This window comes from Nomascus leucogenys, chromosome 5 (assembly GCF_006542625.1).
Source record: "Nomascus leucogenys isolate Asia chromosome 5, Asia_NLE_v1, whole genome shotgun sequence".
Lineage (NCBI taxonomy): Eukaryota > Metazoa > Chordata > Mammalia > Primates > Hylobatidae > Nomascus > Nomascus leucogenys.
Window position 1 is genome coordinate 8,250,590 of NC_044385.1, and position 25,765 is coordinate 8,276,354.

The window sequence follows — 25,765 nt, forward strand, 5'->3', positions numbered from 1 at the left end:
AAACAAATAAAAGACTTTTGAAAATCGAAGTCCCATTTTTTAATGGGAAAGAACAATTGGTAATATGAATTAGGGAAAAAAATCTGATAGATACATGCATTATAGGCAGGCTATTATGATGACAGACATGTCACTCAGTGAATCCAGAACATTAATAGTGGATTTTCATGTAAATATCCTAGCCCACTGCACTGTCTAGAATGAAGAGAAACTCTATGAAGAGAAGCATGATGCAATCATTTTTTTAAAAAAGAATTACAAAGGAACACTAAGGTAGTGATCAAAAGATTTTAAAAATTGATGCAAGCATCATTTTTGGGGGTTAACCTTTGCTTACATGCTGATGAGCCCATCATGTTTTGGGTGTTACCAGGGGTTCAGAGCTCACGTGTGGTCTTCAGGTGCATCTTACTCATCTTTGGTCTACTGAGGTTTGCATGCTCAGCATATGGGAATCACAAGACACCCTCTGGGTCCCAATAAAAATATCCAGCCCTATGAAAGCACCTGGATTATTTTTCCTGGTGTCTGAAGGCAGTTTTTTCCTCCTGCAGAGATTTCTGATTTCTCAGATATTTCCCAATAGCAAATTGGCAAATGATTGGTGTCAAAATAGGCAGAATAAAAACTTGGGGGTTGGAGATGTGAGTTGAAATGTCAGGAACATCTCTCACTGGCTGCCTTGCCTTCGACAACTCTCTTTCCCTTTTGTTGCAAGCTTGAGTTAGTAATTCTACTCTTACAAACCACGGCTAAAATACTCTCTTTAGAAACACAGTGCTAAAGAGAGCGAGCGTCTCCGTAATTCAAGGCTCTCATTCCAACGTGATTCTCATCATTATCCTCCGTATAACTGAAATGAAAACCAATCTTTTACAGACTGTTACTATGAAGGATCCTTCTGCCTTTTCATAACCTGTGTGCTGTTGTTTAATTCTCATGGAGAATGACAAGTTCCACTAAAATATGCACATGGCATCTCCAAGAAACAGAAGCAAGAATTAAACTGAAGGGGTGGTAGGCAAAAAAGGCCAAGAATGACCATAATTAGACCAAGGAACTTCCACTTCCAAGCCGTAGCTGGCTGCATCCTCTTCATAACTCTGTAAACGCTCTGGACCACAGGACTTCTTTTCAAAAAAGTTCTCTCTGTCTATACTCTTCCAAGCCTTTTTAGGTGAGATTCAACTTCAATGAAAGATCATTCATGCTTATTGCTTAAGTTATGTTAATTTTTAATGCTTTTAAAAAATGCTGGATAGTTAAAAAATATATCTGACTCCTGTGATAGAAACATGTATTTCAAGGGTGAAATATGTCACAAATAAAATAATTGTGGAAAATATTTAAATCAATTGATTGGTCATATTTTGTAAAATTTCTTCTCCATGTAACCATTTGGATAAGGAAGCGGCAAAGCTCCCCCAAAAGCCATCTATCAACTCCCAACAAAGTACTTTTCAGTTAAAAGTCAACTCATACTTAATGGATATTTCCAACACTGACATATTCTTATGGTTTATTAATCTTCCATACTTTTAGCCAATGTTTCTTTCCATAGTCAAGATTTCATATTGCATAAATGCGTGCAGCAAATTAAGGAAGACTTTAACACAATAGAAAACTTTTCTTCTTAAATCTCATATGAGTTTTATGTAAAAATGTCTACTGTGATAGAGTAGTGAGAAAAGCAGTTCCTTTTCTGGCCACCTACATTGATCTAAATGGTAAGTGTAATAGCATGAAATAGCAAAACAGAGACAGAGAGGGGATGCCCAGTGTTTCAGTGAGCACAGGTTGAAATTGTAAACTGAGGATGAAGATATGAAGATGTAATGACTGGCAGAAAAAGTCGTAAGGGAGAGAAAAAAATATATATGTATGTGTATATATATTATCTCTCTCTTTCCATATGTAGCTGTATTTATAGCTCGCTCTCTCTCTCTTTCTCTTGCATTCCTTCTTGTTCTTTCTTGCACTAAAGACCAAAGAGGCAACAGTTGGTTTCTATGGGACAGCTTATGAAACAGTAAGATAATCATGAAGTGGCCAGGCATGCCATTCAAAAAAATGTCGTTTCTTGCCCAGAGTAACTTCAGTTTGTACCTTCACTTCCAGCAATTTTAAAGTCAGTGTAATAAAATATGAAGCTTGTTTTTTTTTTTTCTCCAGTGGGAAAATATTTTCTGTGGGGTCTAAAAGAAACAAAAATACATCTGAAAAGAAAAAAAAGATAATTATTCCTTAAAAAAGGGAAAATTCCCTTTCCGTATTATGTGTCTACAGACAAATATTTTTCTTCACATGCACTTTTGGAGTAAAGACTATATGTGTAGCTATAGTTTACACTTGCTTATACTCCTCTAAACACATGGTCAGGAAGTATTTGGATTATGATGGTATGATGATGGTTGTTAAAGAAAGTTCTTTTGCACCTGAAAAAGAAAGATAAGTCAAGGCAAATAGCAGTCCGTTCATCATTATCCTTTCAATGAATTCTACCCTTTTATAAAATAAAAAGCTGCAGCTGTATTATAGGCCCTGGATTAAATAAAAGCAAACCACACTGTTTGTTCAATAATAGTTTTATTTACTTATTTCACTGTTAACTTGGGGATAATATTCACCACAAAGTTGCAGGCATCATTTTATAGTACAGACTACAGACGATTGACTTTTTCAAGATTAAAAATGAACATGGTTTGTGACACACCTGAAATGCCTACTGAGGAAGTGCTGGCCACGAGGTAATAAAAAAAGGTAAAATTCAGTGCCTTTGGCAAAGATGTGGACACTGTTTTAGATGCGAGTATGATACATGCCCTTTGCTTACAAAGCAAATATACACCCATCTGTTTTTGGACTGCGGTTTCTCTATCCACCGGAGAGCATCTTTAAATGATTCACAGACATTTCCCTGAGAGCTTCCTGCCAAGAGAAATCAGCATGCTGATTCACCATCGTGGAAGCCCAGTTTTATGTAATTATTTCTCAAGCCTGCACCAAACTTGGTAACAGTTCCTATATTTAAAAGAAAGAAGGGCCTTGCCCAAACTGTGGCCATCGCATAGCTCTAAGCAGACGCCCAGAGGAAGTTTGAAGTGTTACATGTAGGAGGCTGGAAATGCCCATGTACTGGATGAGGAATGGATAGAAGGGAGATCATGTGTTTGATTGCTTGCAGAACAGGATACACGATTGTCTCCTAATAACTTTCCACACCAAGCAAAACTACATGCAAGGATTTTTAAGCCAAACTACAGATCTTCACTTGTACAGAAAACTATGTTTATGAACTCTCCAGGCCCTCCAGATACTTCTTTTACTAAGGCAAGTAACCGAGAAGCCTGTTTCAAAAGAATTATCCCTTCCATGAATTCTACTCTTTTATACAATAAAAAGTTTCTCTTTGATGACCAATCCAGTAAAGTTTCTGAGTTCTAGGGATAAAAGAGAGAGTTAATTTTCTTTTTCCTTTTTGGACCCTAAATTATTTGTTCACAATTTCAAATCTATTTAAAATATTTCTCCTTATTGCTCAGTGATATTTTATTAGATAACCATCATATTTGTGACCATTTTCCATTTCCCAGCCAAATAACTCCTGACTACAGTAGCAGCATGGGACATTGATGTGCACAGAATTTTGATAATATTTGTTATATTAATAAGGAGGTTATTTGATATTCAACATTTATTGAATATATGCAATTTGCCAGATTCTGTGTGAGCCACAGGATACAGAGTGATGAATAAGACCCAATTACTATCATCAAGGAACTCACAGAATACAGGATAAAAATAGTTTTGAGTTTTGTATGTGAACTGCAGGACTGCTAAGCATTTTGGACTCCAAGAAAGAACAATAGTAAGCTTTATATTCTGGGGATAACCTTTTTAGTTTAAGGTAGGATTGCCGGATTATAATTTGGGTGCAGGAAGTTTTACTAATGCTTCTTTGCAGTGGAGAGTATGGCCCCTTTATCTTTTACATAGAATGCAACTGAGACGTGAGCCCCTTTGGTTCTCTAGATGATTTTTTGGGGGTGGTCTCAGCCCAGACCAGAGTGGTAGGGTCAGAACTTTGTGTGAGTCTCTGTGGTTCTACCAGAACAAACATAGGCCTGGTGTTCTAGCAACGCATTTGGATAACTTCCATATATCCAAATGCACTACCCATCTCTGCGTGAAGCTGTGAACGTGATGCGTGCCTAATAATACTAACACTTGCTCATTTCTGAGCCATACAACAAATGCAGTTACAAACTCATGTGGAGTATAGTCATTTTATGAACTAGATCTTCTTTACTCATTTTTATTATCTTATCATGAGCCTCCCTTCCCAGACATTAACACTAAAGCCAAAAAAAGAAAATGGAATTCTCCAGTTCTAAAGAACACTGGGTTACCTTTCTAGAAACCTTTCTCTTAGGTGTGCAATGTTGACTCACACAACATTAATGCTGGGAGAGGCTGAATATTTAGAGTCATCAAAACAGGAGAAGAGAGTGTAACTTTAGTGTGTAGAAAGGAAGTAGTAAAATTGCCCTTGAACCTATTAAAGGCTGGAGTTGATACTGTTTAAATAAGTTTGTTGCACGTAGCATCGGAGCAAAATATTCTTTCAGAGGAGGTGCTAGAAGTAGGGTTGTTTAGGTTAAACAAATAACTTTGGAGTGTTGTAATCAGTTTCAGTTCTATTATGAGAAATGCTATTGTAAAACCAAGGCAAACACTTGCTACCCAGAAACTCTATTTTGTGAGGTTGCCTGACCTCAGGTGCTGGATTGGAGTGGTATTTGAAACCATACTACTCTGGGTTTACCAACAAATATCAAAGCTTCCTTGGTTAGCTTCCAAATTTCAAGATTTTGTGGTGTTGAAATATAGTAAGTAAATACCTTTACAGAATATAAAATCTGAAATCTTCCAGCATTCACCCAATATACCATTTTACTTTCATCATGGTAGTTGCTGACCTCAGTTTTGACCGATTTGCCATTAGAAGGCAAATTAGAGAAGCTTTGGTGTTGTTGTTTAGTTTGAGCAATGAGGAGAAAACCCAGAAAGTTTAGGTTAAGTGACAAACATGCCTAAGGACAGGTAACTAAGCAGTGACCAAACTGGGCCGGGAACTTCAGGTTCCTCATCCTAAATTCATTGCTTCTTTGACTTTACTGCACTATCTTCACTTGTCCTCCGAAGCTGTCAGGAGAAGATTGTGCAATTTCCTGGAATATGTCCCCATCCTTGAATCATCTCTACTCAGATAAGTACAGGACACCCTGGCTGATCCCTGGAATCCTTCTCTGTGTCACTCTGGTATTAGACTTCTCCACTGTGACAGAGCGTTGGCATCCTTCTTTCCTCCCTGAGTCAGAGCTGAAACAGCCAACTTTGCAGCAGAGCTCTGTGCTCCGGCTTCTCTCTCGATACATGAAGGGGCTCCCAGCGCTCTGCAGAGCAATGAACCCTGCCCATGGGTAACATAGGAAGCCTGACAGAGAAAATCGATAGGCCTTCTAGATCTTTAGCCACAGCAGGGTCTAACTCTTAGGCTTCTTGTTTGTTTTCATTCCATCAGAGTCTACAACTATTGTACACTAAAGGGTAAAGAGAAATGAAAAAATGTAGAGACTCAAGACTGGGCTTAAGAGGAAAAGGGTGATTAGGGGAATAGGGAGGACTAGCATAGAGGCCACAGGGAGATGATGGGCAAAGGAGAGCAGAGCCGAGGGAACTAGGGGGCCAGAGAGAACTCACTTCTCCTAACCATCTGGTAATGCCTGGAGAATGGAGAATGTGTGTGTGTGTGTGTGTGCTTGTGAGAGAGAAAGAAGGAAGAAGAGGGAGAAAGAGAGAGAGAGGCAGAGAGAGAGAGAGAGAGAGATTCTCCGTGTGTAGTTTATTTTAGGTTTGATCATTTTCTTCTTTCAATCAAAGTGGCTAATCTTGAAATCTCTGCAAACCTCATGCATATGGCATGAAATAATTCGATTCCCAGTTTGGGATGAAGACATTTTGATCTTATGTAAGTGCTGAATATCTCCTGTAATGACAAGCCCTTTGAGAAATGCATGTGTAACTAAGGTCCAATTATAAATACTCACTACATCTTCAATTATACTTTTAAATTCTTCATATTCAAAAGAACCTATTTTGCTTGTTTTCTTTCTCTGAAAATGACCCAAGAAATGGACAGACCGTTCTATAAATGGCCATGTCTACTATAAAGTCAGTAGATAGTATTTAAATGCAGCTTTCATCCGTAAGAGGCTTAAAAACAATTCTATAATAAAATCAGTAAAACAAAAAAGGGAGACCTAGAGTCTTGGATTTGTTCCTTTTCTGCCATTACTAGCATCACAAAAGGACAAGGATAAGGAGATAATAATGTTTAAGGAGATTGTAAGTGACTCTCAAAGTTCTGCTACATTTCAGGGTTTCTCCTTTTCTCAAATTTAATTCTATTTTTTTTTTTTAAATAAAAGAAACAGCCCTTTTGGGAGGGAGGCAAGATAGGAGTTTCCAAAAGGATGGGAAGTGCCGAAGTACTGGGACACTTGAATAAGCTTTCACATATTTATTAGTGCCAGGCCAACTTGAGAAATAAAATATAGATGCAATTGCTTACTAGATGTTTCACAGGTGGATAGTATGACATTCTGTAGTTTGCTGTGTATATATTAGAAAATCGTCTGTTTTATTCTTGTTCTTTGGTTGAATGTGGGCCCCAAAAAATCATTCTTACAATTATGCTGATTGTTTTTTTTTTCCCTGTGTAAAATGATTTCAGACACAGTGGTGGAGCTTTGTTCAGTTCCCATCGGATTTAACTAAAGAGTGGTTTTAAACATTTATGTTGAAGTGACAGTTGACTTTTTATTACCTAGAAAGAGTTAGGTGCTTGCTGATGCCAACAGGATGACATGTTTCTTCTTCTTAGCCACAGGAAAGCTCAATATACTCTATTCATTGCTCAAGTCGACTTTAAAGAATCACTTTCAAAGGACACCATGGCTGACGACTGAAGAGTAATATTTATCAACATTAAATAAACACTTGGTGTAGTATCCATAAATATTTCTGCATATAAACATAACACGAAATTAAATAGTTCAGATACACAGACACCACTGAGTACACTTCCACTGTTGTCAAAGTCGTCTGTAAACACCACCTCACACTGAATACAAAAGCAGCTTCTACCCAGCTCTGGGTTCACAACACGAATGCCCTGTACAAAGGGAAGATATCTCCGCGGCCCTCCCACCTCCCTCCCCTCCCTCTCCCCAAACAGCCCCGGCAACAAGAAAAGAAACCCCAACAGCTAGAGCAGCAACAACAACGACAATGACGGCAGCACCCCATCCCCTCCCCAGATGAAACAGTTAACATTTTGGTCAATTCAAGGGAGAATGCAAAAAAACAATTTTTTTTTCCCCAAAAGGTAAGGAAATCAATTTGAAGCATTACTTTTCAGAGTGGAATTCTTTCTTCAGAGGACATGTAACTTCCTAAACCTCACCTATTCCTGGGTGAAGCTTACACAATGACACCAGAAAGCACTGGCCACAGCTGAGTAACAAAGGTGCAAGCCCTGTTTTCCTTTAGAAGGCGCCATTCAGCAAGAATCAAACACAATGTTCTCCTTCATTCTGTCTTACCATTTTTTTTTTTTTGCTTTGCCATATATATATATACACACATATATATATATTGCTGTGTATGACATTCAAACGTGACACTATTGTTGAGTTTCAAGCAGTTTAGATAGCAGAAATTTTGTTTTGAAACATTCAGATTTAGATGATTAAATTCAAACGTGTGGAAGTGGTTCATTCTTTGAGCTCAGAGGGGCCCCGATTTAGCTCTGTTGAGACATCAACAAAGGAGATTGCTTAACACCAAGTCTGGCGAAGCCACGGTGCTCAGCTGACTCATGAGCCTGTCCGCTCTGCACAGACCTGCTGGGAAGGCCTGGCTGCTCTCTGTGGAAAACAGCCCTGGTTTCAAAAACATTAAACTGGGCTTATTTCACGTTAATGTTGCATTAGGATCCTAGAGAACTTCAGTTACCAAAGTACTGAAAGCGTATATTGCAGGAATAATTTGCCAGTTCAGTGTTTCCCATGATATTATATACACTATGTGTGTGCGTGCAGAACTCACACATATATATATATACTTAAGTATTTTTATTTGTACGAAACTTGAACTGCACAAAACAGTACTTTGCAAGAATCAAGAATCAAGTCCACAAATAGAGTTTAACAACACACCAAAGAAAAGACAGGAAGCTCTATTGGGACAAGAAGATTCAGCTTTGCAACGTATGAAATAATTTTGGAACCACAGATTCGTTAGCCTGCAGTGTTCCACTTGGGGTCTGGATTCCCACTTTTGGGATCCTTGGGAAGAATGTGGGAACTGGGTCAGCTACGCTCATCTGAGATTCCAAAGCTAATGGGAATTAAAGGACCCAGGCAAATCAATTTGGGTATATAATTGCCGTAAAGCAATATTTTTCTCCTCTTTAAGAAAAAAACATGTAAAGTCTATTTCAGAATAAATTTCTTTATATTCAGTAGTATGTTTTTTTTTTTTGCTGAATTGGTATTGACTTTTTCTATTAAAATGGGTTTATTCAATGGATCAGTAAACAGGCAGCTTCTTTCACATCTGGGTGATAAAACCATTTTTATCATCACCAGAAGTCACCCCACCCTTGCCTTCCTCCTCCTAAGGTCTGTGGGTTGATGTGTGCGTTTTGTCACTGCTATTGATAAAACCTCATTCTACAAGGCCTGCTCGGGTGCGCGCTTGTGAAAAATGACCGACTGTCTCTGCTGGTACTGCTGCTTGCGCCTCTTTTTTTTGTCACACTGGCACAGCAGCAGCATCTTGAAAGTGGTTCTGAATGTTTTGTTGCACAGAGCATAGCACACGGGGTTCACGGTGCTGTTGATGTAGCACAGCCAGTAGCCCAGATTCCAAAAGGTTTTGGGTATGCAGCTGTCACAAAAGGTGTTCACCAGAACCATGATGTTGTATGGGGTCCAAGTGATGATGAAGGCAAGCAAGATCGCACTGAGGGTCTGGGCTGCTTTCTTCTCCTTGACGAGGGACATCCTTTTCCGCTTAGTGATCTGACTTCTGGTCTTCAGAGCAAACCTCTTGGCCAGAGTGGCTTCCTTGAAGGACAGAGGTAGAGTGGCCGTGGTCTTACCCACTGAGGAGTTGACGTCAGAAGTCTTGGCTGTGTCCACGGCTGACTCTAGCTGGATGGGAAGCTTGGAGAAGCTTTTTGGAAAACTGCCTCCATCGTCCACGCTCTTCTGGGCCTGCAGTTTGCTGCCTTTCCTCTCCAAGTCCACCATCCCCAGCTCCTCCTCAGGCACCTGCAGGTTGTCCGATGAGGGTAACTTGGTGGAGTTGAGGATGGTGCTGTGACCCGGAAGCTTGAGCACGATGGAGTAGATGGCTCTCGTCTCGGAGCCAATGTCCTCCTCGTCGGAGGAGGCGGAGTTCTCCAGGGAGGCAGCAGCATCATTGTTGTTCCAGCTGTCACTGCTGCTGTGGTCTTGGTCCATCTGCTCGGAGCTGGGTTTCCAGCTCTTGGTTGTGAACCAGAAGTGGCAGCGGCCATACTTTCTCCTGTTGGAGCGTTTCATGCTTTGCTGTTGAAGTTCGTAACTGCTGCAGCTTCGAGAACTGCCCGTGGGGTGGACAAAGTTTTCTGTCTCTGCCTCTGTCCCAGAGGCTTGCAGCCCAGCAAGCTCTTTGGTACGCTTTTCAGTTTCCTTATAGATCCTCCAGTATAAAATAGTCATAATGGTGACAGGCATATAAAAAGCAGCGATGGCTGTGCCAAAAGTAATGGTGGGCTCACTGAGGAACTGAATGAAGCACTCTCCCGGAGGGACGGTTCTCTTTCCAACAAAGTATTGCCAGAACAAGATGGCAGGAGCCCAAAGGACAAAGGAGATGACCCAAGCCAGACCGATCATCACACCAGCTCTCTTTGTTGTTCGTTTGGCTCGGTACGTGAGCGGCCTCGTGATGGAAAAGTATCTGTCAAAGCTGATGACCAGAAGATTCATAACAGAGGCATTGCTGGCTACGTAGTCAATGGCAAGCCAGAGGTCACAGGCCAAGTTCCCTAAGGCCCATCGATTCATGATGATGTAGGTCGTAAACAGATTCATTGAAATGACCCCGATAATCAGATCGGCACAGGCCAGGCTTAAGAGGAAGTAGTTGTTGACCGTCTTCAGCTGCTTGTTGACCTTAAATGACACAATTACCAGGATGTTGCCGATGATGGTCACCAAGGCCAGGATGCCCGTTAAGAAAGCGATGAAGACCACTTGCCAGACGGTGTGACCTCCCAGAGGGTCATCGGTGGTACCGTTTGGAGAGGAGAAATTCCCAGCTCCTCGAGAAACATTGTAGCTGCCGAAATGAGTGATGGTTCCCGGGGGCAGCCCTGCATCGGAGGGGCTGTGTATCCAGGAAGAGCTGATGTTTGGAAACAAAGGCGAGGTTGTACTGTTATTGTGCAAGGACATTGTGACTGTCTGACATAGTCTGGGGGAAAGAGAGAAAAGACAGAGTTAGAAAAATTTCTGCCTTTATTTGTTTGTTCTTTGCATTACATACGTTAAAAGACATGGAAGGCCTATTACAGGATGCTGAATCTCTATGAAGCCAAACATTACCAGGTTCATTCTCTTATTTTAAATGAGTGGAGTCTAGGGCAGAGAGACATGGATTTGTTTGAGATAGTATTATATAATTGGTGGCATGCACTGAACACTGTGCTTTTTTCCCACATTTTCCTCATTTCTAAATATATTCCATGTAATTCTGTTACTAGACAAAATCGCCCTTACTTCTCTTATTTTGTAAAGGTGAAAAATATCAGACATTTCTATTACAAGTATCCAAGCAGCTTTATCTTCATGCTAAATTGATAACTTGACTTGATTTGCATTTTATTTATCTGGGCATTTACCCATCTGAGGCTTCAGAAATACGCAACTTTAAGGTGATACCAGCCATTTAAGCCTCACTAAAATGTGCAATGCCAACTTAGAGAAGGGATAAAACCAATGTAAATCAATTCATACTATATTATCTCTTTGAGACAGGATCAAAAAAGTAAGATATCAGTTCCTTGTAAGGACTGGTAACACGACTATCTCCTGGAAAGCTATCTTCTACTTGATAACATGCAGATGCACTTTTAGCAGAATGTTTTGAATGGACCAAACCAGCTTTAAATATTTCTAGTATTTAGATATTTTAGATCCGAGCATGAAAACGTATTTTAGCATGTCGCACATATGTGAGCAAATGGACACACCCACACACATTTGCATATAAAAACTGCAAAACTGCAACTAGTGCTTTCACACACTTGTTGCTAGAGTATATGAACAACTAAGAACCATTACAATTAAGGTGCCACCAGTAAGACCCCCTTGGTGTCACTGTTGGCCTTGGTTGTGACCTGTACTATTCTCTCAGAGCCTCCAGGGCTGTACTTCTGGGACACCACTGGCTCAGGAATTCACACACCGCCAGCCACCATATACTAGATAAGCAAATCATTCCTCAATCAGTGTCGTTCTATGAGTTCCAAGTTTGATCAGCCCAGCAAAAATCTATTGTGTACCCTGCTACTACACTTATGCTCTTGGTTAAAAAAAAATCTTCAACAATAAACTCTTACAGATAAACATACATATGCAAGTGCATTGCAAGAGTCCTAAATCAAGCCTTAAGGTATTGAATGTCAGAGTTTTCTCAGTGTCTCTCAAAGCAGTAGTCAGATTCATACAGAGCCTTCTGGAAAGGCTTTCTGGCATAGCAGGAAGACTATGGGGTCAAAAGGCCTAGGTTCAAATCTGTTTGACCACTTACTGGAGGTGAGATCTCAGATATTTAACTTCTTTAAGTCCAAGTTTTCTCATTGAAAAATGGGAATGATAATTTTCTGTATAATAGAATCAATTGTTGATAAATTCTTTCCAGAATTCAGTAAGTGACCAAAGAAGCTTCGTTTCTCATCAAAATGTTTTAACATATATAAAGTACTTAGAACAGGGGCTGATACAGTAAATGCTATGTGAGTATCTGTGATTATTATCTTATTCTTTTTATTGAACAATGAGCTCTCTTTGCTTTGGCTGCCAGGATGCTCAGAGCTAAATTTAGTGCAATAATAAATGTTAGTAGAAATTATTTATTGGACATTTACTATGTGGTACGTGTTGTGCAAATGCATTGTATGCATTATTTAATTTATTTATTATATTTTTTGAGACAGAGTCTCGCCCAGACTGGAGTGCAGTGGTGTGATCTTGGCTCACTGCAGCCTCTGCCTCCCAGGTTCAATTGATTCTCATGCTTCAGCCTCCAGAGTAGCTGTGATTACAGACATGTGTCACCTTGCCTGGCAAATTTTTGTATTTTTAGTAGAGATGGGGTTTCACCATGTTGACCAGGCTAGTCTCAAACCCCTGGCCTGTAGTTATCTGCTCATCTTGGCCTCCCAAAGTGCTGGGATTATAGGCGTGAGCTACCATGCCTCATTTAATCCTTAAATAACCTCATTTTACAGAAAGGAAGTCACATTTAAATAATCTGTGCAAGGAATTGAGCTAACAAGGTGATGTGTGGGAAGACCTAAAGAGATCCATCCTGATAATCTGAACCCACAGCCTCCATATGTAACTGTGAGGCTATGTTGCCTCTCCACCAGCTCCTTCCAGGTGTCCTATACAACTAGCGCCTCCTAGCTGGTTAAAAATCGTCATACGCCTCCTTAAGGTGGAATTGATGTGCATTTAAAAATAATGAGGTACTCTTTATCACTTGAAACAATGGCAAAGATGCAAATGATTTGATACATTCAGCAATCACAGTAGTATGACAAAAATAATCAATTTTCATGGTCTTGGGGTTGCAGTATAAAGTGGTCATTTGAAAGACAATTTTGCAGTTTGTCAAAAATGCCAAAATCCATGATCTCAGGAGCTGTCTGACTCTACGTATACACATAATACCTATAATGTTAGACATAAATACACTCACATATGCATATATAAATACATGTACACATGTTCACCTTAATGCTCTTTGAAATAATAAAAAATTTGAAATAGTCTAAATATTCTAATATAAAATTCAATTACAGAGAGGAATAATATAAAATATTCTGTATAATCTAACATTATTTTCCCATAGCTGAAATATCCGACATTGCACTAATTTTTAATTATAGGAAATTTATCAGACTATCCTCTTTTACTTTTTTTTAGTATTTGGGTTTTATTAGGTGTCAACTTACACTTAACTCTCATTCTCCCTCACTGAGTGATGTCTGGGTTTGGGAAGTGTTACACACTGTTTGTAGCCCGCAATTACATTCAGCGTTTCTTCCAAGATGCACGTACACAAGATCTGTCTGCTGCTCTCCCTTCATCCAGATCCCAGTTTACAGCAGTTCTAAAGGTGTTTGCCTTGTTACCTCTCCATTGCGCGTGTGACTATGTATATTCACAAGGACAGATGTGTCTTTTTTTTTTTATTTTTTTTATTTTTTTTTTTGTTCATAAGAGTACACTTTACTCAATTATTGAAGGCCATAAGTAGTTAAAAACAAGTTTCCTTGACTCTAAAAAATGAAACAAGGATCAGCAATATACCAAGCAAAAGTCAAAAAGGTTGCTTTAGTTTTCTGGGTGCAGTCCATTTACCTAACTCTTGTTTTGCTTGATATTCATGAACATTTTAGCTCCTCATGAGTCCTGTGCTTTTTTTCTTTTATTAATTTTTTTTGCACACAAAAACAATAAACATTTTCTAAAAATACATACAAACAAAAAGATGCGTATCAAACATATTAGGAAGGTTACACATGGGAAGTCAGGGAATAGAAATGGGGGGTGGGAGTTAAAATAAATGAGAGAGGGACTTTATATGGATCAGTGATAATAACTCAATCCTCTATTTGACAAAGAAGAGGGAGAAGGAAGAGGAAGAAAAAGAAAGTGGGATAAAGGATCAGAAAGGGAGGAAAATAGAAAAAATTAGAGTATGACTCCAGGGTAGACCTGTTTTGTTGTCACTGAGTTGGTTGGTTGGTTTGTCTGTTGATGTGTCTTTAATCAGGTCAACACCCTGTCTCTGAGGTTAATAACTACTATTACTGTTGGTCTACTGGGGAGTCTGGGGTGCCTCTTAAATGCTTTCGGCCCCAAATGCTGATAAGTGGCATTTGGTCCTCTTTAGATTACCATCTTTATTCATCCAGTTTTGTTTTCCAGCACCGGGCCTGTGTTTATTTCTCATGTACTCTGAGGGGCCTTTCTCTTCCTGAACTCTCCTTCACTCCTGAGATTCCTGAACATAGTAGCTACCTTTCCTCCTTGCTACTATCTAGGTCTCTGCTTTCATGTCCCATGGGAGGCAATCATGTCCTGTAGCCCCATTTTTAGGACTTATGCCATGCTGGTTTTATTACAAATAAATGTAATGCCCAATCATCCCGATGCTATATTCATATTTGTGTTGATGATACTTCTCTCTCCTTTCATCTTTGCTGGTTAAAGCCATTCGGTGGGTATCTATTATTTGTCTTTCTTTCAGCTGTCTTTTTGGAAACAGCCTGTCACCCACAGTATGTAGTTTGGGTTAGGCATCAATCAGATGGTCCTGGCTCCTCTACCACAACAATGAACATGAAGAAGACGCACGCAGGAGGGTTGATTTGGGGATTTGATGTGGATGTTGGAATGAGACAGTAATTCTCTTATATTTGGAATTACCAGGTGCCGATCACCCTATCTGCCACCACATGGGAAACCTAGAGCAAGCAAACATAGAGGAAAGGCATGGAGGAAGGAGAGAGATGGGAGGGAGTATGGGAAACAGGGACAGCAGGATGATGATGTTCTTTGAAACCTGAATTTTAGCCACTCCTGAGGTGAACACCACCTCCTTGACCTTGCCTTTCCTTTGGTGCCTGGGCTACCTGAGATACTTTCTGTCACCTGCAACTAAAAGGTGTTCTGTGTTTGTCAATATCAGCACAAGGTCATTTAACCACTGCTAGCTTTAGATTATGGTGATCGGTGCTGTGGAATTCAGGGAGTCCACAGCCTCTGCATTTCATAAACTCACCCCTAGGCAAGAGATGGAATACAAATAAAATATTTTAAAAAGCACAAAGTTATTTAGGCAATATCAAATTACTCTCTGTGGAAAATCACATTATGTTTGTATACATTCAACAGCAATTTAATTTGCTCAGTTGACCTATATTATTGAAGAATATAAGTAAAAGTTTTCAAAATTAGCCTAAGGTCAATTGTTTTCTTTTAGTTCATTGAATCCTGTGAATCTGAAGAGCCCCCCAAAATGAACAGCATTCTAGTCCAATTATGCTTTGTTTGAATACAGAAAATGAAAGAAGCCAGAATTGAGGAAAGTTAGCTACAGGTGAGCTTAGCTCTCTATATTGGGTTAATTAAATATCTGTTTATCTTTGACCTGTATTCTTTGTCATATCTACCATTGGCCATCATTCTTCTTACACTTTGACATTCATTCAATATCTAATACCTTTCTGAAATTCTCAGAGATGTGCTTTTCCTTATTTAAAAATGTTCTAGTCCCTTTCTGTCATGCAATAGAGACGCAGTACGAGATAAGCAAAAATTTTAAAGGTAGACAAGAACCATTAGAGGGAAATGACTTGTAGGCATTTGCTTACCCATGTGATACAACATCCAAAGGACAAGAGTTAATAAGTTAATGAGTTAATAGTCAATAACCATGGCAGTCCTAATGCAACCCTTGGGTTTCCTTCTAAGAACCTCAGATATTAAAGCAACGAGAAAGAAGGGAACGTGGTATATGAATATAACTTTGAGGAAAATAGAGCCTTTTGAATGGGAAGCAGAAATTCTGAGCAAAGCACACTACTAAAACCCATTGTGACTTGTAGCTATGAAGAGAGAAACCTTTAGGAAGTCATGGGTACTCACTTGGGGTTCTGATGTGATGAGATACATTAATACCACTCTATTCATAAATATGATGTTCTCATCATCATTAATTTTTTTCACTAGAAAGCAACAGAGCAGAGTTGAAAAGCTGTGGTCTTTGGAGTTTTGCTGATTCGGGTCTGAGTTCTGGGTTGGCCCAGCAGAGGTATAAACTTACCAAATCACTTGACTACTTTGAGACGACCTTTCTTCATCTATAAAACTAGAATACTATCACCTGTTCTGTGGATTATGGAGAAGATAAGAAGCATTGCGGCATTGTAGGCTAATACTTTGAAGTATTAACGGGGATCTTGCCTCCCTTCTCCCAATGCTAACTTTTCATGTTCTCAGGGTTGTGTTGTTACTGTAGAAACACAGGGAGAAAGAAACCTGTGTTTCCTCATTTTTTGCTTTTTAAAGTAGATTTTAAATACTCTGGTAGAGAGAAAGGATTTAAAGACAAGGGCCTTTAAACTGCAAACACTTGGTCTTCTGAGCATCAATGCATGGTGAACCGACCTACACACTGGGAAAATAAGAAAAATCTCCCCTCGCCACATCCAGAGTGAATAAATTGATATGAGTACTACAAAAAGGTGATTTGGAGACATTAATTAAAACTGAAAAGGTATATACACCATGAACTAGCAATCCAACTGCTAGGTATCTACCCTCTAGCAATTATTGCATTCATATGTACACAAGGAGACATGCACAAGGCTATTAACTGAAGCATTCATTTTTATGACAAAAATGAGGAAAATCTATAAGACCATTCATTTGTTTTGAAATGAATTCAAAAATAAAGTCATTCCTAAAAGGGAATACTTTGCAGCAGATAAAGGCAATAAACTAGATCTATATTAACTTAGAACCATCGGAAAATACTTTGTTAAGTAAGAAAGGCAAGTTGTGGGATGATAAATACAACACGATAAAATTTAGTTTACAATAAAACACAGCAATAGTATACTAAAGATTGTACATGCCCATATACTAAAGGTTGTATATAGACATATAAACATATACCACCTTTAGTATATTAATATAATTAAAATTGTCATAAAAGGATAGAAAGCTATACATGCAAATCATATATTAGCAGTGGTATTTTGGAGGAGGAAGATAATTAGGATTGAGGGTGCTGGACAGAGAAGACATCAGCTAAATCTGTAATGTCCCAAATGAGAAAAAAAAATCCCAAAGTTTCCAAAGCCAGAATGAAGTGAAGAAGAGAGTTAAAAGGGGGAAGATATTGGTGATGGTCACCAAGGAGGGCTTGGAATCTTGCCCTCCACTCTGCTGTTGCTTTTAAATGTGGAGAAGGTTGGAGAAAAAAGAGATTGCATCTGATAGTATTGATCAGACTCAAAGAAGATGCGTGCCTCATGCCCTTCTGTCTGGTGCCCAGAGATGGCAGCTGCTCAGAGGTCACTGGGTCACCATGGCAGAAGCACCGATGACCTGAATGCCTGTGGTAATGAATTCTTTCTTAGTCTTGCCTAAGACATAAACTCAGCTGGGCGAACACCTTGATTTCAGTGTTGAGACCCTGAACAGGGAAGCTTGTTGTAAGCTGCTAAGTTTGTGGTGATTTGCTATGCAGAATGGGGTCACAACAGGCAGCTTCAAGGCAAGTTATAAAAAAATGCAACTACTGATCTTGCTCGCCTGAATACGATGGATTAAAAATATTATACACAGTTTACATGTAAATGAGCAATGTATTGTCTCACACATAAGAAATCCTAGTTCCACTTGGGTTGTGGATTTTCTCCCCTCATTGCTGTAGGGGCCTTTCTTGCCTTCGTTCCTCCAAGGGAATATTCAGCACCTGCCATGCCTCTTCCGAGCACACTGTCTTTTCTCGACAGCCCAGGTGAGGTGCATTCCTGGTGCTCCCCAATCTATTCATATCAAGGCTGTACCCAGCTTTATCAAGGAAGACAATGTCCCTACAGGGCCAGGGAACAAGATCCCTCCCACCTTCTTTCAGACATTTTCGATGACCTTCTCCCAGGCCTCGGGGCCACAGCCTCGTTAAAAGGACTGTTCTCTGGAGGCTCAGCAATGGAGGTCCTATCGGTACACAGGATGACAGTAGGAGAAAGTGATCAGCAGGTCATAAGGACTTCAAAAATATATATATCTAAAAGTACTTATTAGAAATGAGAGTCGCCAAGTGTTTTACTTCAGGTATATCTATTATTTCATAGGTAATATGTAACTTCCTGAGAATCAGGGCTGTAGGTCAGACCCAAATGAAGCAGTGATAATCCTGGGCTAAGAGCCCTCAGTTTATGGTGATTTTCTGAGTGGAAGGTATCATTCCTATGTTTAATATTCCTTCCTCATCCTGACTCAACAGCTATTCCGTAGTGTTAGGATATTTTGAGTCAAGGGAGTTCATAGTCTACACTCATTGCATTGAATGATATTGGTGAGGGACCTACGGGAAGTCTTTCCTTTTAATGCTCAGGAATAAACAGGTGGTGGGAACAGAGATTCTTGTCAGCCCAGTGACCTTCACATTTTATAAGTAACCCCAGGCAAGAGTTCTAGGAATGTGGCCTGCATGAGGGCTCAGGGCATGGTCAGGTAGGTGCAGAGCAGGGGCAGGTGCCTGGCTCCTCTCTGGGGTCAGAGCAGGCTCCCTCCCTGCCAGATTGGGGTGGGACATTTAGGGAATGGTTACGGAAGTGTTCCAGGCACCAGAGCTCAGGCAAGAAGTGGAAAACTGAGCAATAGCCTGCCCGTGGGTACCATCAGTGCCTTTGTGGGGCAGTTACATCTGTGTATATGTGTATATACTTAGTGTATACATATGATATACCTAGTGTACTTATATAGTGTATATATACTATGTACTTAATATACTTATATACTTACATACAATGTATATATAGTTAGTGTATATATACACTGCATGTTGAACTTACTATGCATATACACACTATATATATACACACACACTACACACACACAAACAGACACACACTAATTGGTCCACTAATTGGCTGTTGTATTTTGAACTTGGTGTGTGTGTATATATGTGTGTGTGTGTATATACACACACATATACGTATGTATATACATATACATATACATACATGTGTATATGTGTGTGTATATATGTGTATATGTATATGTTTATATATGTATATATGTATGTATATGTATATATACACACACACTAAATTCAATAGATATATATGTGTGCGTGTACACACACACACACACACACAAACACACTGAGTTCAAAATGCAAGAGCCAATTAGTGGGCCAATATGAGAATGAAAAAAGAAAAAAATTACAGCAAATTGAATAGGATGTATCAGAATACATACACATAATGACAATCAATATCACTTCATTAAATTTTTGCTCGACATACACACACGTATAAAATTATGTCTATAGTCATGATGTACATACAATGTATTTTGTGCTGAATAATGTTGAAAAGCCACTGCAGTGGATATTTTGACACCTTTGATTAATATTTAAAAGAAGAGGGTGAAACAAAAAATGTGAAAAAAACCAAAAAAGTTTGACAGTACTGAGTTTAGGAGAAATTGAAGGTTAGTTCTAGGAAATTTGCCTTCTTCCCCCTAGTTATGGCAAAAAACAACTTTTCTGGGATTATAAGTCTGTGAAATATATAGGTAAATTTAAAAAATTTAAAAATGTGTAAATATCCAGTGTGAAATACATGTGAGATTGCTTACAGAAACGGACAAGGTCAATACACATGTGAGGCTTCTGGTTATAATGAATTCCAAGGAGACAAACTCATTTCATGACCTCTGAGCCAAACAGGCAGTACCTACTTGGGAAAAATGTTTGCGGGCTCTCGATTTTTAAACCCGCTGAACTGATTAAAAACGTGTAAATTTTTCTAGAAGTCTAAATTAATTCTACCTCTATAATAATTATTATTTTTTTTAAGTAATGATATGGGAAAAACCCAAAATATCTTTGCAACATACAGCCGTGCGTTTTTTCTCAGACCAACTATTTAGTGCTTCTTCCCTATTTGTAATCCAGTCTGCGTCATTTTTCAGGGCTTGTTTTGGGTCTCTGACTGCCTTCTTTGCTTAGAGTGTCTCTGTTTTCTGTCATAATTCACTATAGCATTCAACGGCTAAAAGGACTTTTAAAACTATCTGGTGAATGGAAATACCACATCAAGCCACTAGGTGGCAAAGCAGACTCGGAGAACGACCTCCCTGCCAGCAGGCGCTGAAGCAGCTGCCCGTTCCCCATGCTGGTGACCAGGAACTTCAGCTTAGCTCAGTCATGCAGTTCGCGGAGGATATCAAACAGAGTCAACAAAGCTTTGCAATCAAACGTGTCTTTAAAGAGAATCCAACTTGTGAACCTGGCTCTTGGTATTCATTTGAAGCTGCAAGGGGGAAAGATGTTACCTAATATGGAGCAATGGCTCTTATTGTGAGCAAAACATCGCTGGACGCCAAAACCGGAATAAAATTCTATTTAAAAAGAATAATCTGTTTTTTTAGAAAGTTGATTTATCATGCTGCCTCCTCCCTTGGTTGACACTTTTCATGAGTTTTTACTTGATCTGATAAATATGGACCTTGACAACAAAAACGCAGGATGCTTGGAAAAGGATTTGCATCAGGACCTCTTATGTGTAGCAGTAGCTGCTGAAATAACAGTTTTTCCTCAAAAACAAACACCTAGATTCGACTGATGTTGCCTTGCATTAGCACTCTCAAGTCTAAAACCTCTTGTCATTAGAATATCTAAAGAAATGGCACGAAGTGAAAAGCGCACGGGAGAGGTTCTTGTTAAATATTATTATGACCCCTTCACCCAGAAAGGGCAGACTCCTTGTTGCTGAAGTTATTCTTTTCTGAGAGGAACAGGGAAAGAGTGCAGCTGTATTCTGTTCCACTGCAAACAGATTTACTGATTATTCTTCAACATTTTAAAGATGTATTTATTATTATGTGTTTTTAATACTGTGCCTTTATAGTGGAGGATAAAGAACAATGCTTTTAAAATACCAGCCGATCTAATATAACTGTGGAAGTTATTCTGATGAAAAATCTAGTGAAAACAGTCATTTGGACTAAATATTTCTAATACGTCAGTTTATGTACTGAAAGGACACCTGGTGAAGAAAATTCCTTTGGCTTAATATTTATGCTTTCATGATTAAGTTAGACTTGTGATCACTTTTTTTTTCCAGGTCCGTATTTATCCGAGTATTTATTTTTATATCTGGACATGTTCCACACATCTGATTTCCCTTCAAACTTCAGCCTATTTGCACGCCCCAACTCATACATGTAGATAGAACTGTATATTTGCAAAGAGAGTAGAAGCAATGTGGGAGGCAAGCATTAAATAGCTAACAACCTGCCATAGCATGCTATGGCCAGGAAATATACCCGATTCTGCCACGTGGGCACATTGCCTAGGCACTCTGATCCTACATCCTCATCTACAAAATGAGGATTATAATACTTGAGGATTAAATAGAATCTGTATAAAGCACCCAGTATAGCCTGACTGGCCCACAGCAGTTTCTCAAAAATGGTAAAATCAATTCAATAATTTTCTATGGCTGGTTGACTTTATAGCAAGGTCTTTTTCATTCCTAACAAGAGCTAACATTTGTTGAGTATAAAGCAGTGGTTTTCAACCCAGGGTGGCTCTGCCTTAGGGGATATCTGGCAATGTCTGGAGCCACTTTTCTTGTCACAACCTGGGGAGAATGTGCTACTGACATAAAGCAGGTAGACGCTATCAATGCTGATAAACATCCTACAATGCACAGGACAGCTCCCCACAAATAATTAAGGCTGCTAAGATGTTGATAGTGCCGAAGCTGAGAAACCCTGCTATAAAGGGAGATCATACAGACCCAGAAAAATGTAGCGTTGAGTTTTTCAGGAAAACCTGGAAAATGTCCTCATACTAATTAATGAGGCAAACTCCAAATCTCTTCAAGAATCAGGTCCCACTTCTCTGGAAATCACATTCTTCACCCACCCAGCAAAAAAGGAATCTCATATTCATGTGTTCAACTCTTCAATCATTATTTCACACGGTAAATGTGTTTGAGTACTTCCTGCAAGGCTTAGACTGGGGATGTGGTTCTTGTTCTGGAAAACCACTTGTTGGCAATGCCATCAACCAAACAAAATAATTGCAGCGGAAGGAGCAGTATAGATGATTAGCTTTGCTTGAGTTGATGTGGTGGTAGCAAAGATAAGGGCATTTTGTGGGTCTTGAGGAATAAGACTCCAAGCTGCCATGCAGTCAAGAGAGGACACGGCATTCCAAACAGAGGGAAGAGCCCATGTCCCCGATGCACTCTGCACATATTCCTGTCACCTCACAGAGCACTTCACTGTGTCTCTCCCAGGACGGCACAGACCCCTGGAGGGACACTTTCATCTTCACCTACTCAAGGTTGTGCCTTGAGAGTTAGCATAATGTCTTTTCCAGAGCAGACCTAGAACCATTGCCTCTACTCTGTTTTAATTGAGATGAATAGTTACATTTTCTTGTCATTGTTTTTTAACTTCGAGGTTCAGGGGTACATGGGCAGGTTTGTTATATAGGTAAATTGTGTGTCGTGGGGGTTTGGTTTACAGATTATTTTGTCACTCATGTAATAAGCATAGTACCCAATAGGAGATTTTCAATCCTCTCCCTCCTCCCACCCTCCACACTCATATAAGGCCCTGGTATATGTTGTTCCTTTCTTTGTGTCTATGTGTACTCAATGTTCAGCTCCCACTTATAAGTGAGAACATGCAGTGTTTGGTTTTCTGTTCTTGTGTTACTTTGCTTAGGATAATGGCTTCCAGCTTCATCCATGTTGCTGCACAGGACATGATCTCATTTTTTATGGCTGCATAGTATTCCACAGTGTATGTGCACTACATTTAAAAAAAATCCAGTCTATTGATGATGGGCATTTAGGTTGATTCCATGTCTTTGCTGTTGTGAACAGTGCTGTAATAAACCTATGCATGTATGTGTCTATAGGGTAGAACAATTTGTAATAGTTACACTTTGGATGGGAGAACCAGTAACAGAAGGGCTCAAGAAAGCAAAATTTGAGAAAAGGTAAGACGGCAGGAACAGAGGTTGTGTCCGATGAGCAGTAACTTGGAAGGATGGAGAGCAGAGGACTGGGGGCTGCAGACGCAGCTGGAAGGAAGGCTGAGAAACAAATTCGGGCTTTCTCACAAACTCTCTCAGTGGCATTCAGGAGGGATGCACTCAAGAAACGAAAGAATTCAGTGGAATCCATCTTTCAAGACAGGAAGGAGGTACAGCCAGGAGAGAGGGGCATCCCTATATACCTAGGCAGTTGTCATGCAACTGCTTCAACCTCTACTGCTGCAGAGAAAAAGAGGTGAGTTCTCCGTAGACACATCATCTTTCAAATGTCCGTCTGGTCATGGACACAATCCAGCTAGATTGTTCCGAGGAAAAGGAGCATCACATAATACAGAAATTGTTTTGTAATTGTTCTTTGCTGCCCTTGAATTTATCTTCCAGGCAGTGAATGCTTGCTATATACTGAAGGTACCAGAGGGTCTTGCAAGGTGCTAGACAGCCCGAATTTGTGTCCTGGCTCCTCACTTATGAGCCGTGAGACTTCAGGTTAGTTATTAAAGCTCTGGGATCCTCTGTGCAACACCAGAAAATTAAGACTAGTAATACTGTATGGTTAAGTGATTCAATGAAACGGTAGGTAAAGCCTCTGATGCAGTTGTTGGTGGGTTAAGCTTTATAAATGGAAGGCTTCTCAGCCGGGCGCAGTGGCTCATGCCTGTAATACCAGCACTTTGGGAGGTCAGGGCGGGCTGATCACTTGAGCACATGAGTTCGAGACCAGCCTGGACAACATGGTGAAACCCCGTCCCTACTAAAAATACAAAAATTAGCCAGGTGTGGTGGTGCACACCTGTAATGCCAGCTACTTGGGAGGCTGAGGCACGAGAATCACTTGAACCTGGGAGGCAGAGGTTGCAGCGAGCTGAGATGGTGCTACTGTACTCCAGCCTGAATGACAGAGTGAGACTCCATCTCAAAAAATAAAAATAAATAAATAAATAAAATAAATGGGAATCTTCTCTCCTGCTTCCTGCACACACTCATGGCTGAGGTCCCTGGGGCATGCCAGCAAGGCGGCCACCACAAGGCATCCACTTGCGCCTATGCCATTCCCTGCTTAAATATTTGAAATATCCCTTGTTGAGTATATACGTTTCTATTTTACTATTTGGTTGTTAATCCCTTGAAGACAGTATCAAAAGCTTTTTTCCTTTTCCTTCCTTTATTGAGTTTCCAAATCTGTCTTAGAATCTCCAACTGTGATGAAAATAAAGTGGTTCCTTAGTAGATAAAATGTTTAGTGAATCCATATTTGATGCCTATGGCTTTATTAATCACCAGTTTTTCTTAGAAAAGCAAATCTGGCCAGAAAAAGACACTCATTGTGATTACTTTCAACAAGATGAGAGCAAAAGACCCTTAAGAACAAAGTGAATTCTACGGAAGAAGAAGAAGGAGAAGTGGAGGAGATGAAGAAAGAGATAAGATACAAAGTGGAAAAACTTCACCAATAGGAAAAACTGGGTAAGATACTGAGCAAAGAATTTTATACATGGCTAAGGGATTAAAAACTATTGTGAGATGAATAGGAAATTATGGAAATGAGAAAAAAACCCTACAATTTTATTTTGATTTCTATTGTTTTTTTCGGGGACATGTTTTCTAAATTCTTTTTTTTTTTTTTTTTATGATTTCAAAGACAAACATCATGAGAACCTCAGGGCATTGCAGATTTTGACCCTACCCTTTCCTCTGCTACTGCTACAGCTGCCAATCACTTCTGTCCTTCAAGGAACCCTGTGCTTTTCTAAGTGAAATGCAAGTAGTGACTCATTTCATCCACACAATAGCCATACGAGGTGGGGACTGTTATGATTTCCACTTTAAGTGTGAAGAAATGGATGCACCAAGGAGTTGAAGACTTGTCCCAAGTGACACGGCTAACTGTAAACGCAGATGCAGGATGCCACACACACAGGCTAGCTCTCAGGTCTGTTTCCTAATCTCTGCCCTAGTAAGCAGATCTTCCATGAACAAGCAAAATTTTAAAACAATACCTAAGCTTATAAAGCAGAAACTCAGTCCTCTTGCCCTTGCCTCTCTCATTCCCATGCCCTAGAGGTAATCACTGGTGCAGTTTACTATGTAAATATTTGTTAGATGAATGGTATGTTCTTCCCAAATGTGTTCTTTTGCAAAATGACATACACATATTTTTAAACACTCACTATGTGCCAGGCACTGCTTGCTGTGTGTACACATATTAATTCATTTAATCCTCACCAGGATCCTGTGAATTAAGAGTCTATTTTTTAGTCACCAGATGAGAAAATGAAGACACAGAGAGGTTCTGAGACTGGGCCAGTGCCACACAGCTCCTAAGAAGCCAGAGTTAAGACTTAAACCAAAGCCGTCTGACCCAAGATTTTACTCCCAACCCTCCAATGTGTATTACGTGCTCTAGCTTGCTTTTTATTTTCATTAAACAATATATTGTAGACATCTTTCCTATTCAGTGCAAATAAATCTATATGTCACACACACTTTAAAAATAACCCCAAAACATAAAGAGACAGTGTCCAAGATTCAGATGTTG

General features: G+C 39.6%; 1 protein-coding gene across 3 annotated transcripts in view; it reads right to left on the reverse strand.

Moving 5' to 3' along the window:
- Positions 1–2,569: 2,569 nt before the first annotated feature.
- Positions 2,570–25,765, reverse strand: part of CHRM3 (cholinergic receptor muscarinic 3) — a 529,115-nt gene continuing 505,919 nt past the window's right edge. For all 3 annotated transcript variants that reach the window (XM_030812621.1, XM_030812622.1, XM_030812623.1), the window contains one exon: positions 2,570–10,590. In XM_030812621.1, the coding sequence (XP_030668481.1) occupies positions 8,799–10,571 (1,773 nt within the window). In that variant the 5' untranslated portion in view covers positions 10,572–10,590 and the 3' untranslated portion in view covers positions 2,570–8,798. The remainder of the gene's footprint in view (positions 10,591–25,765) is intronic.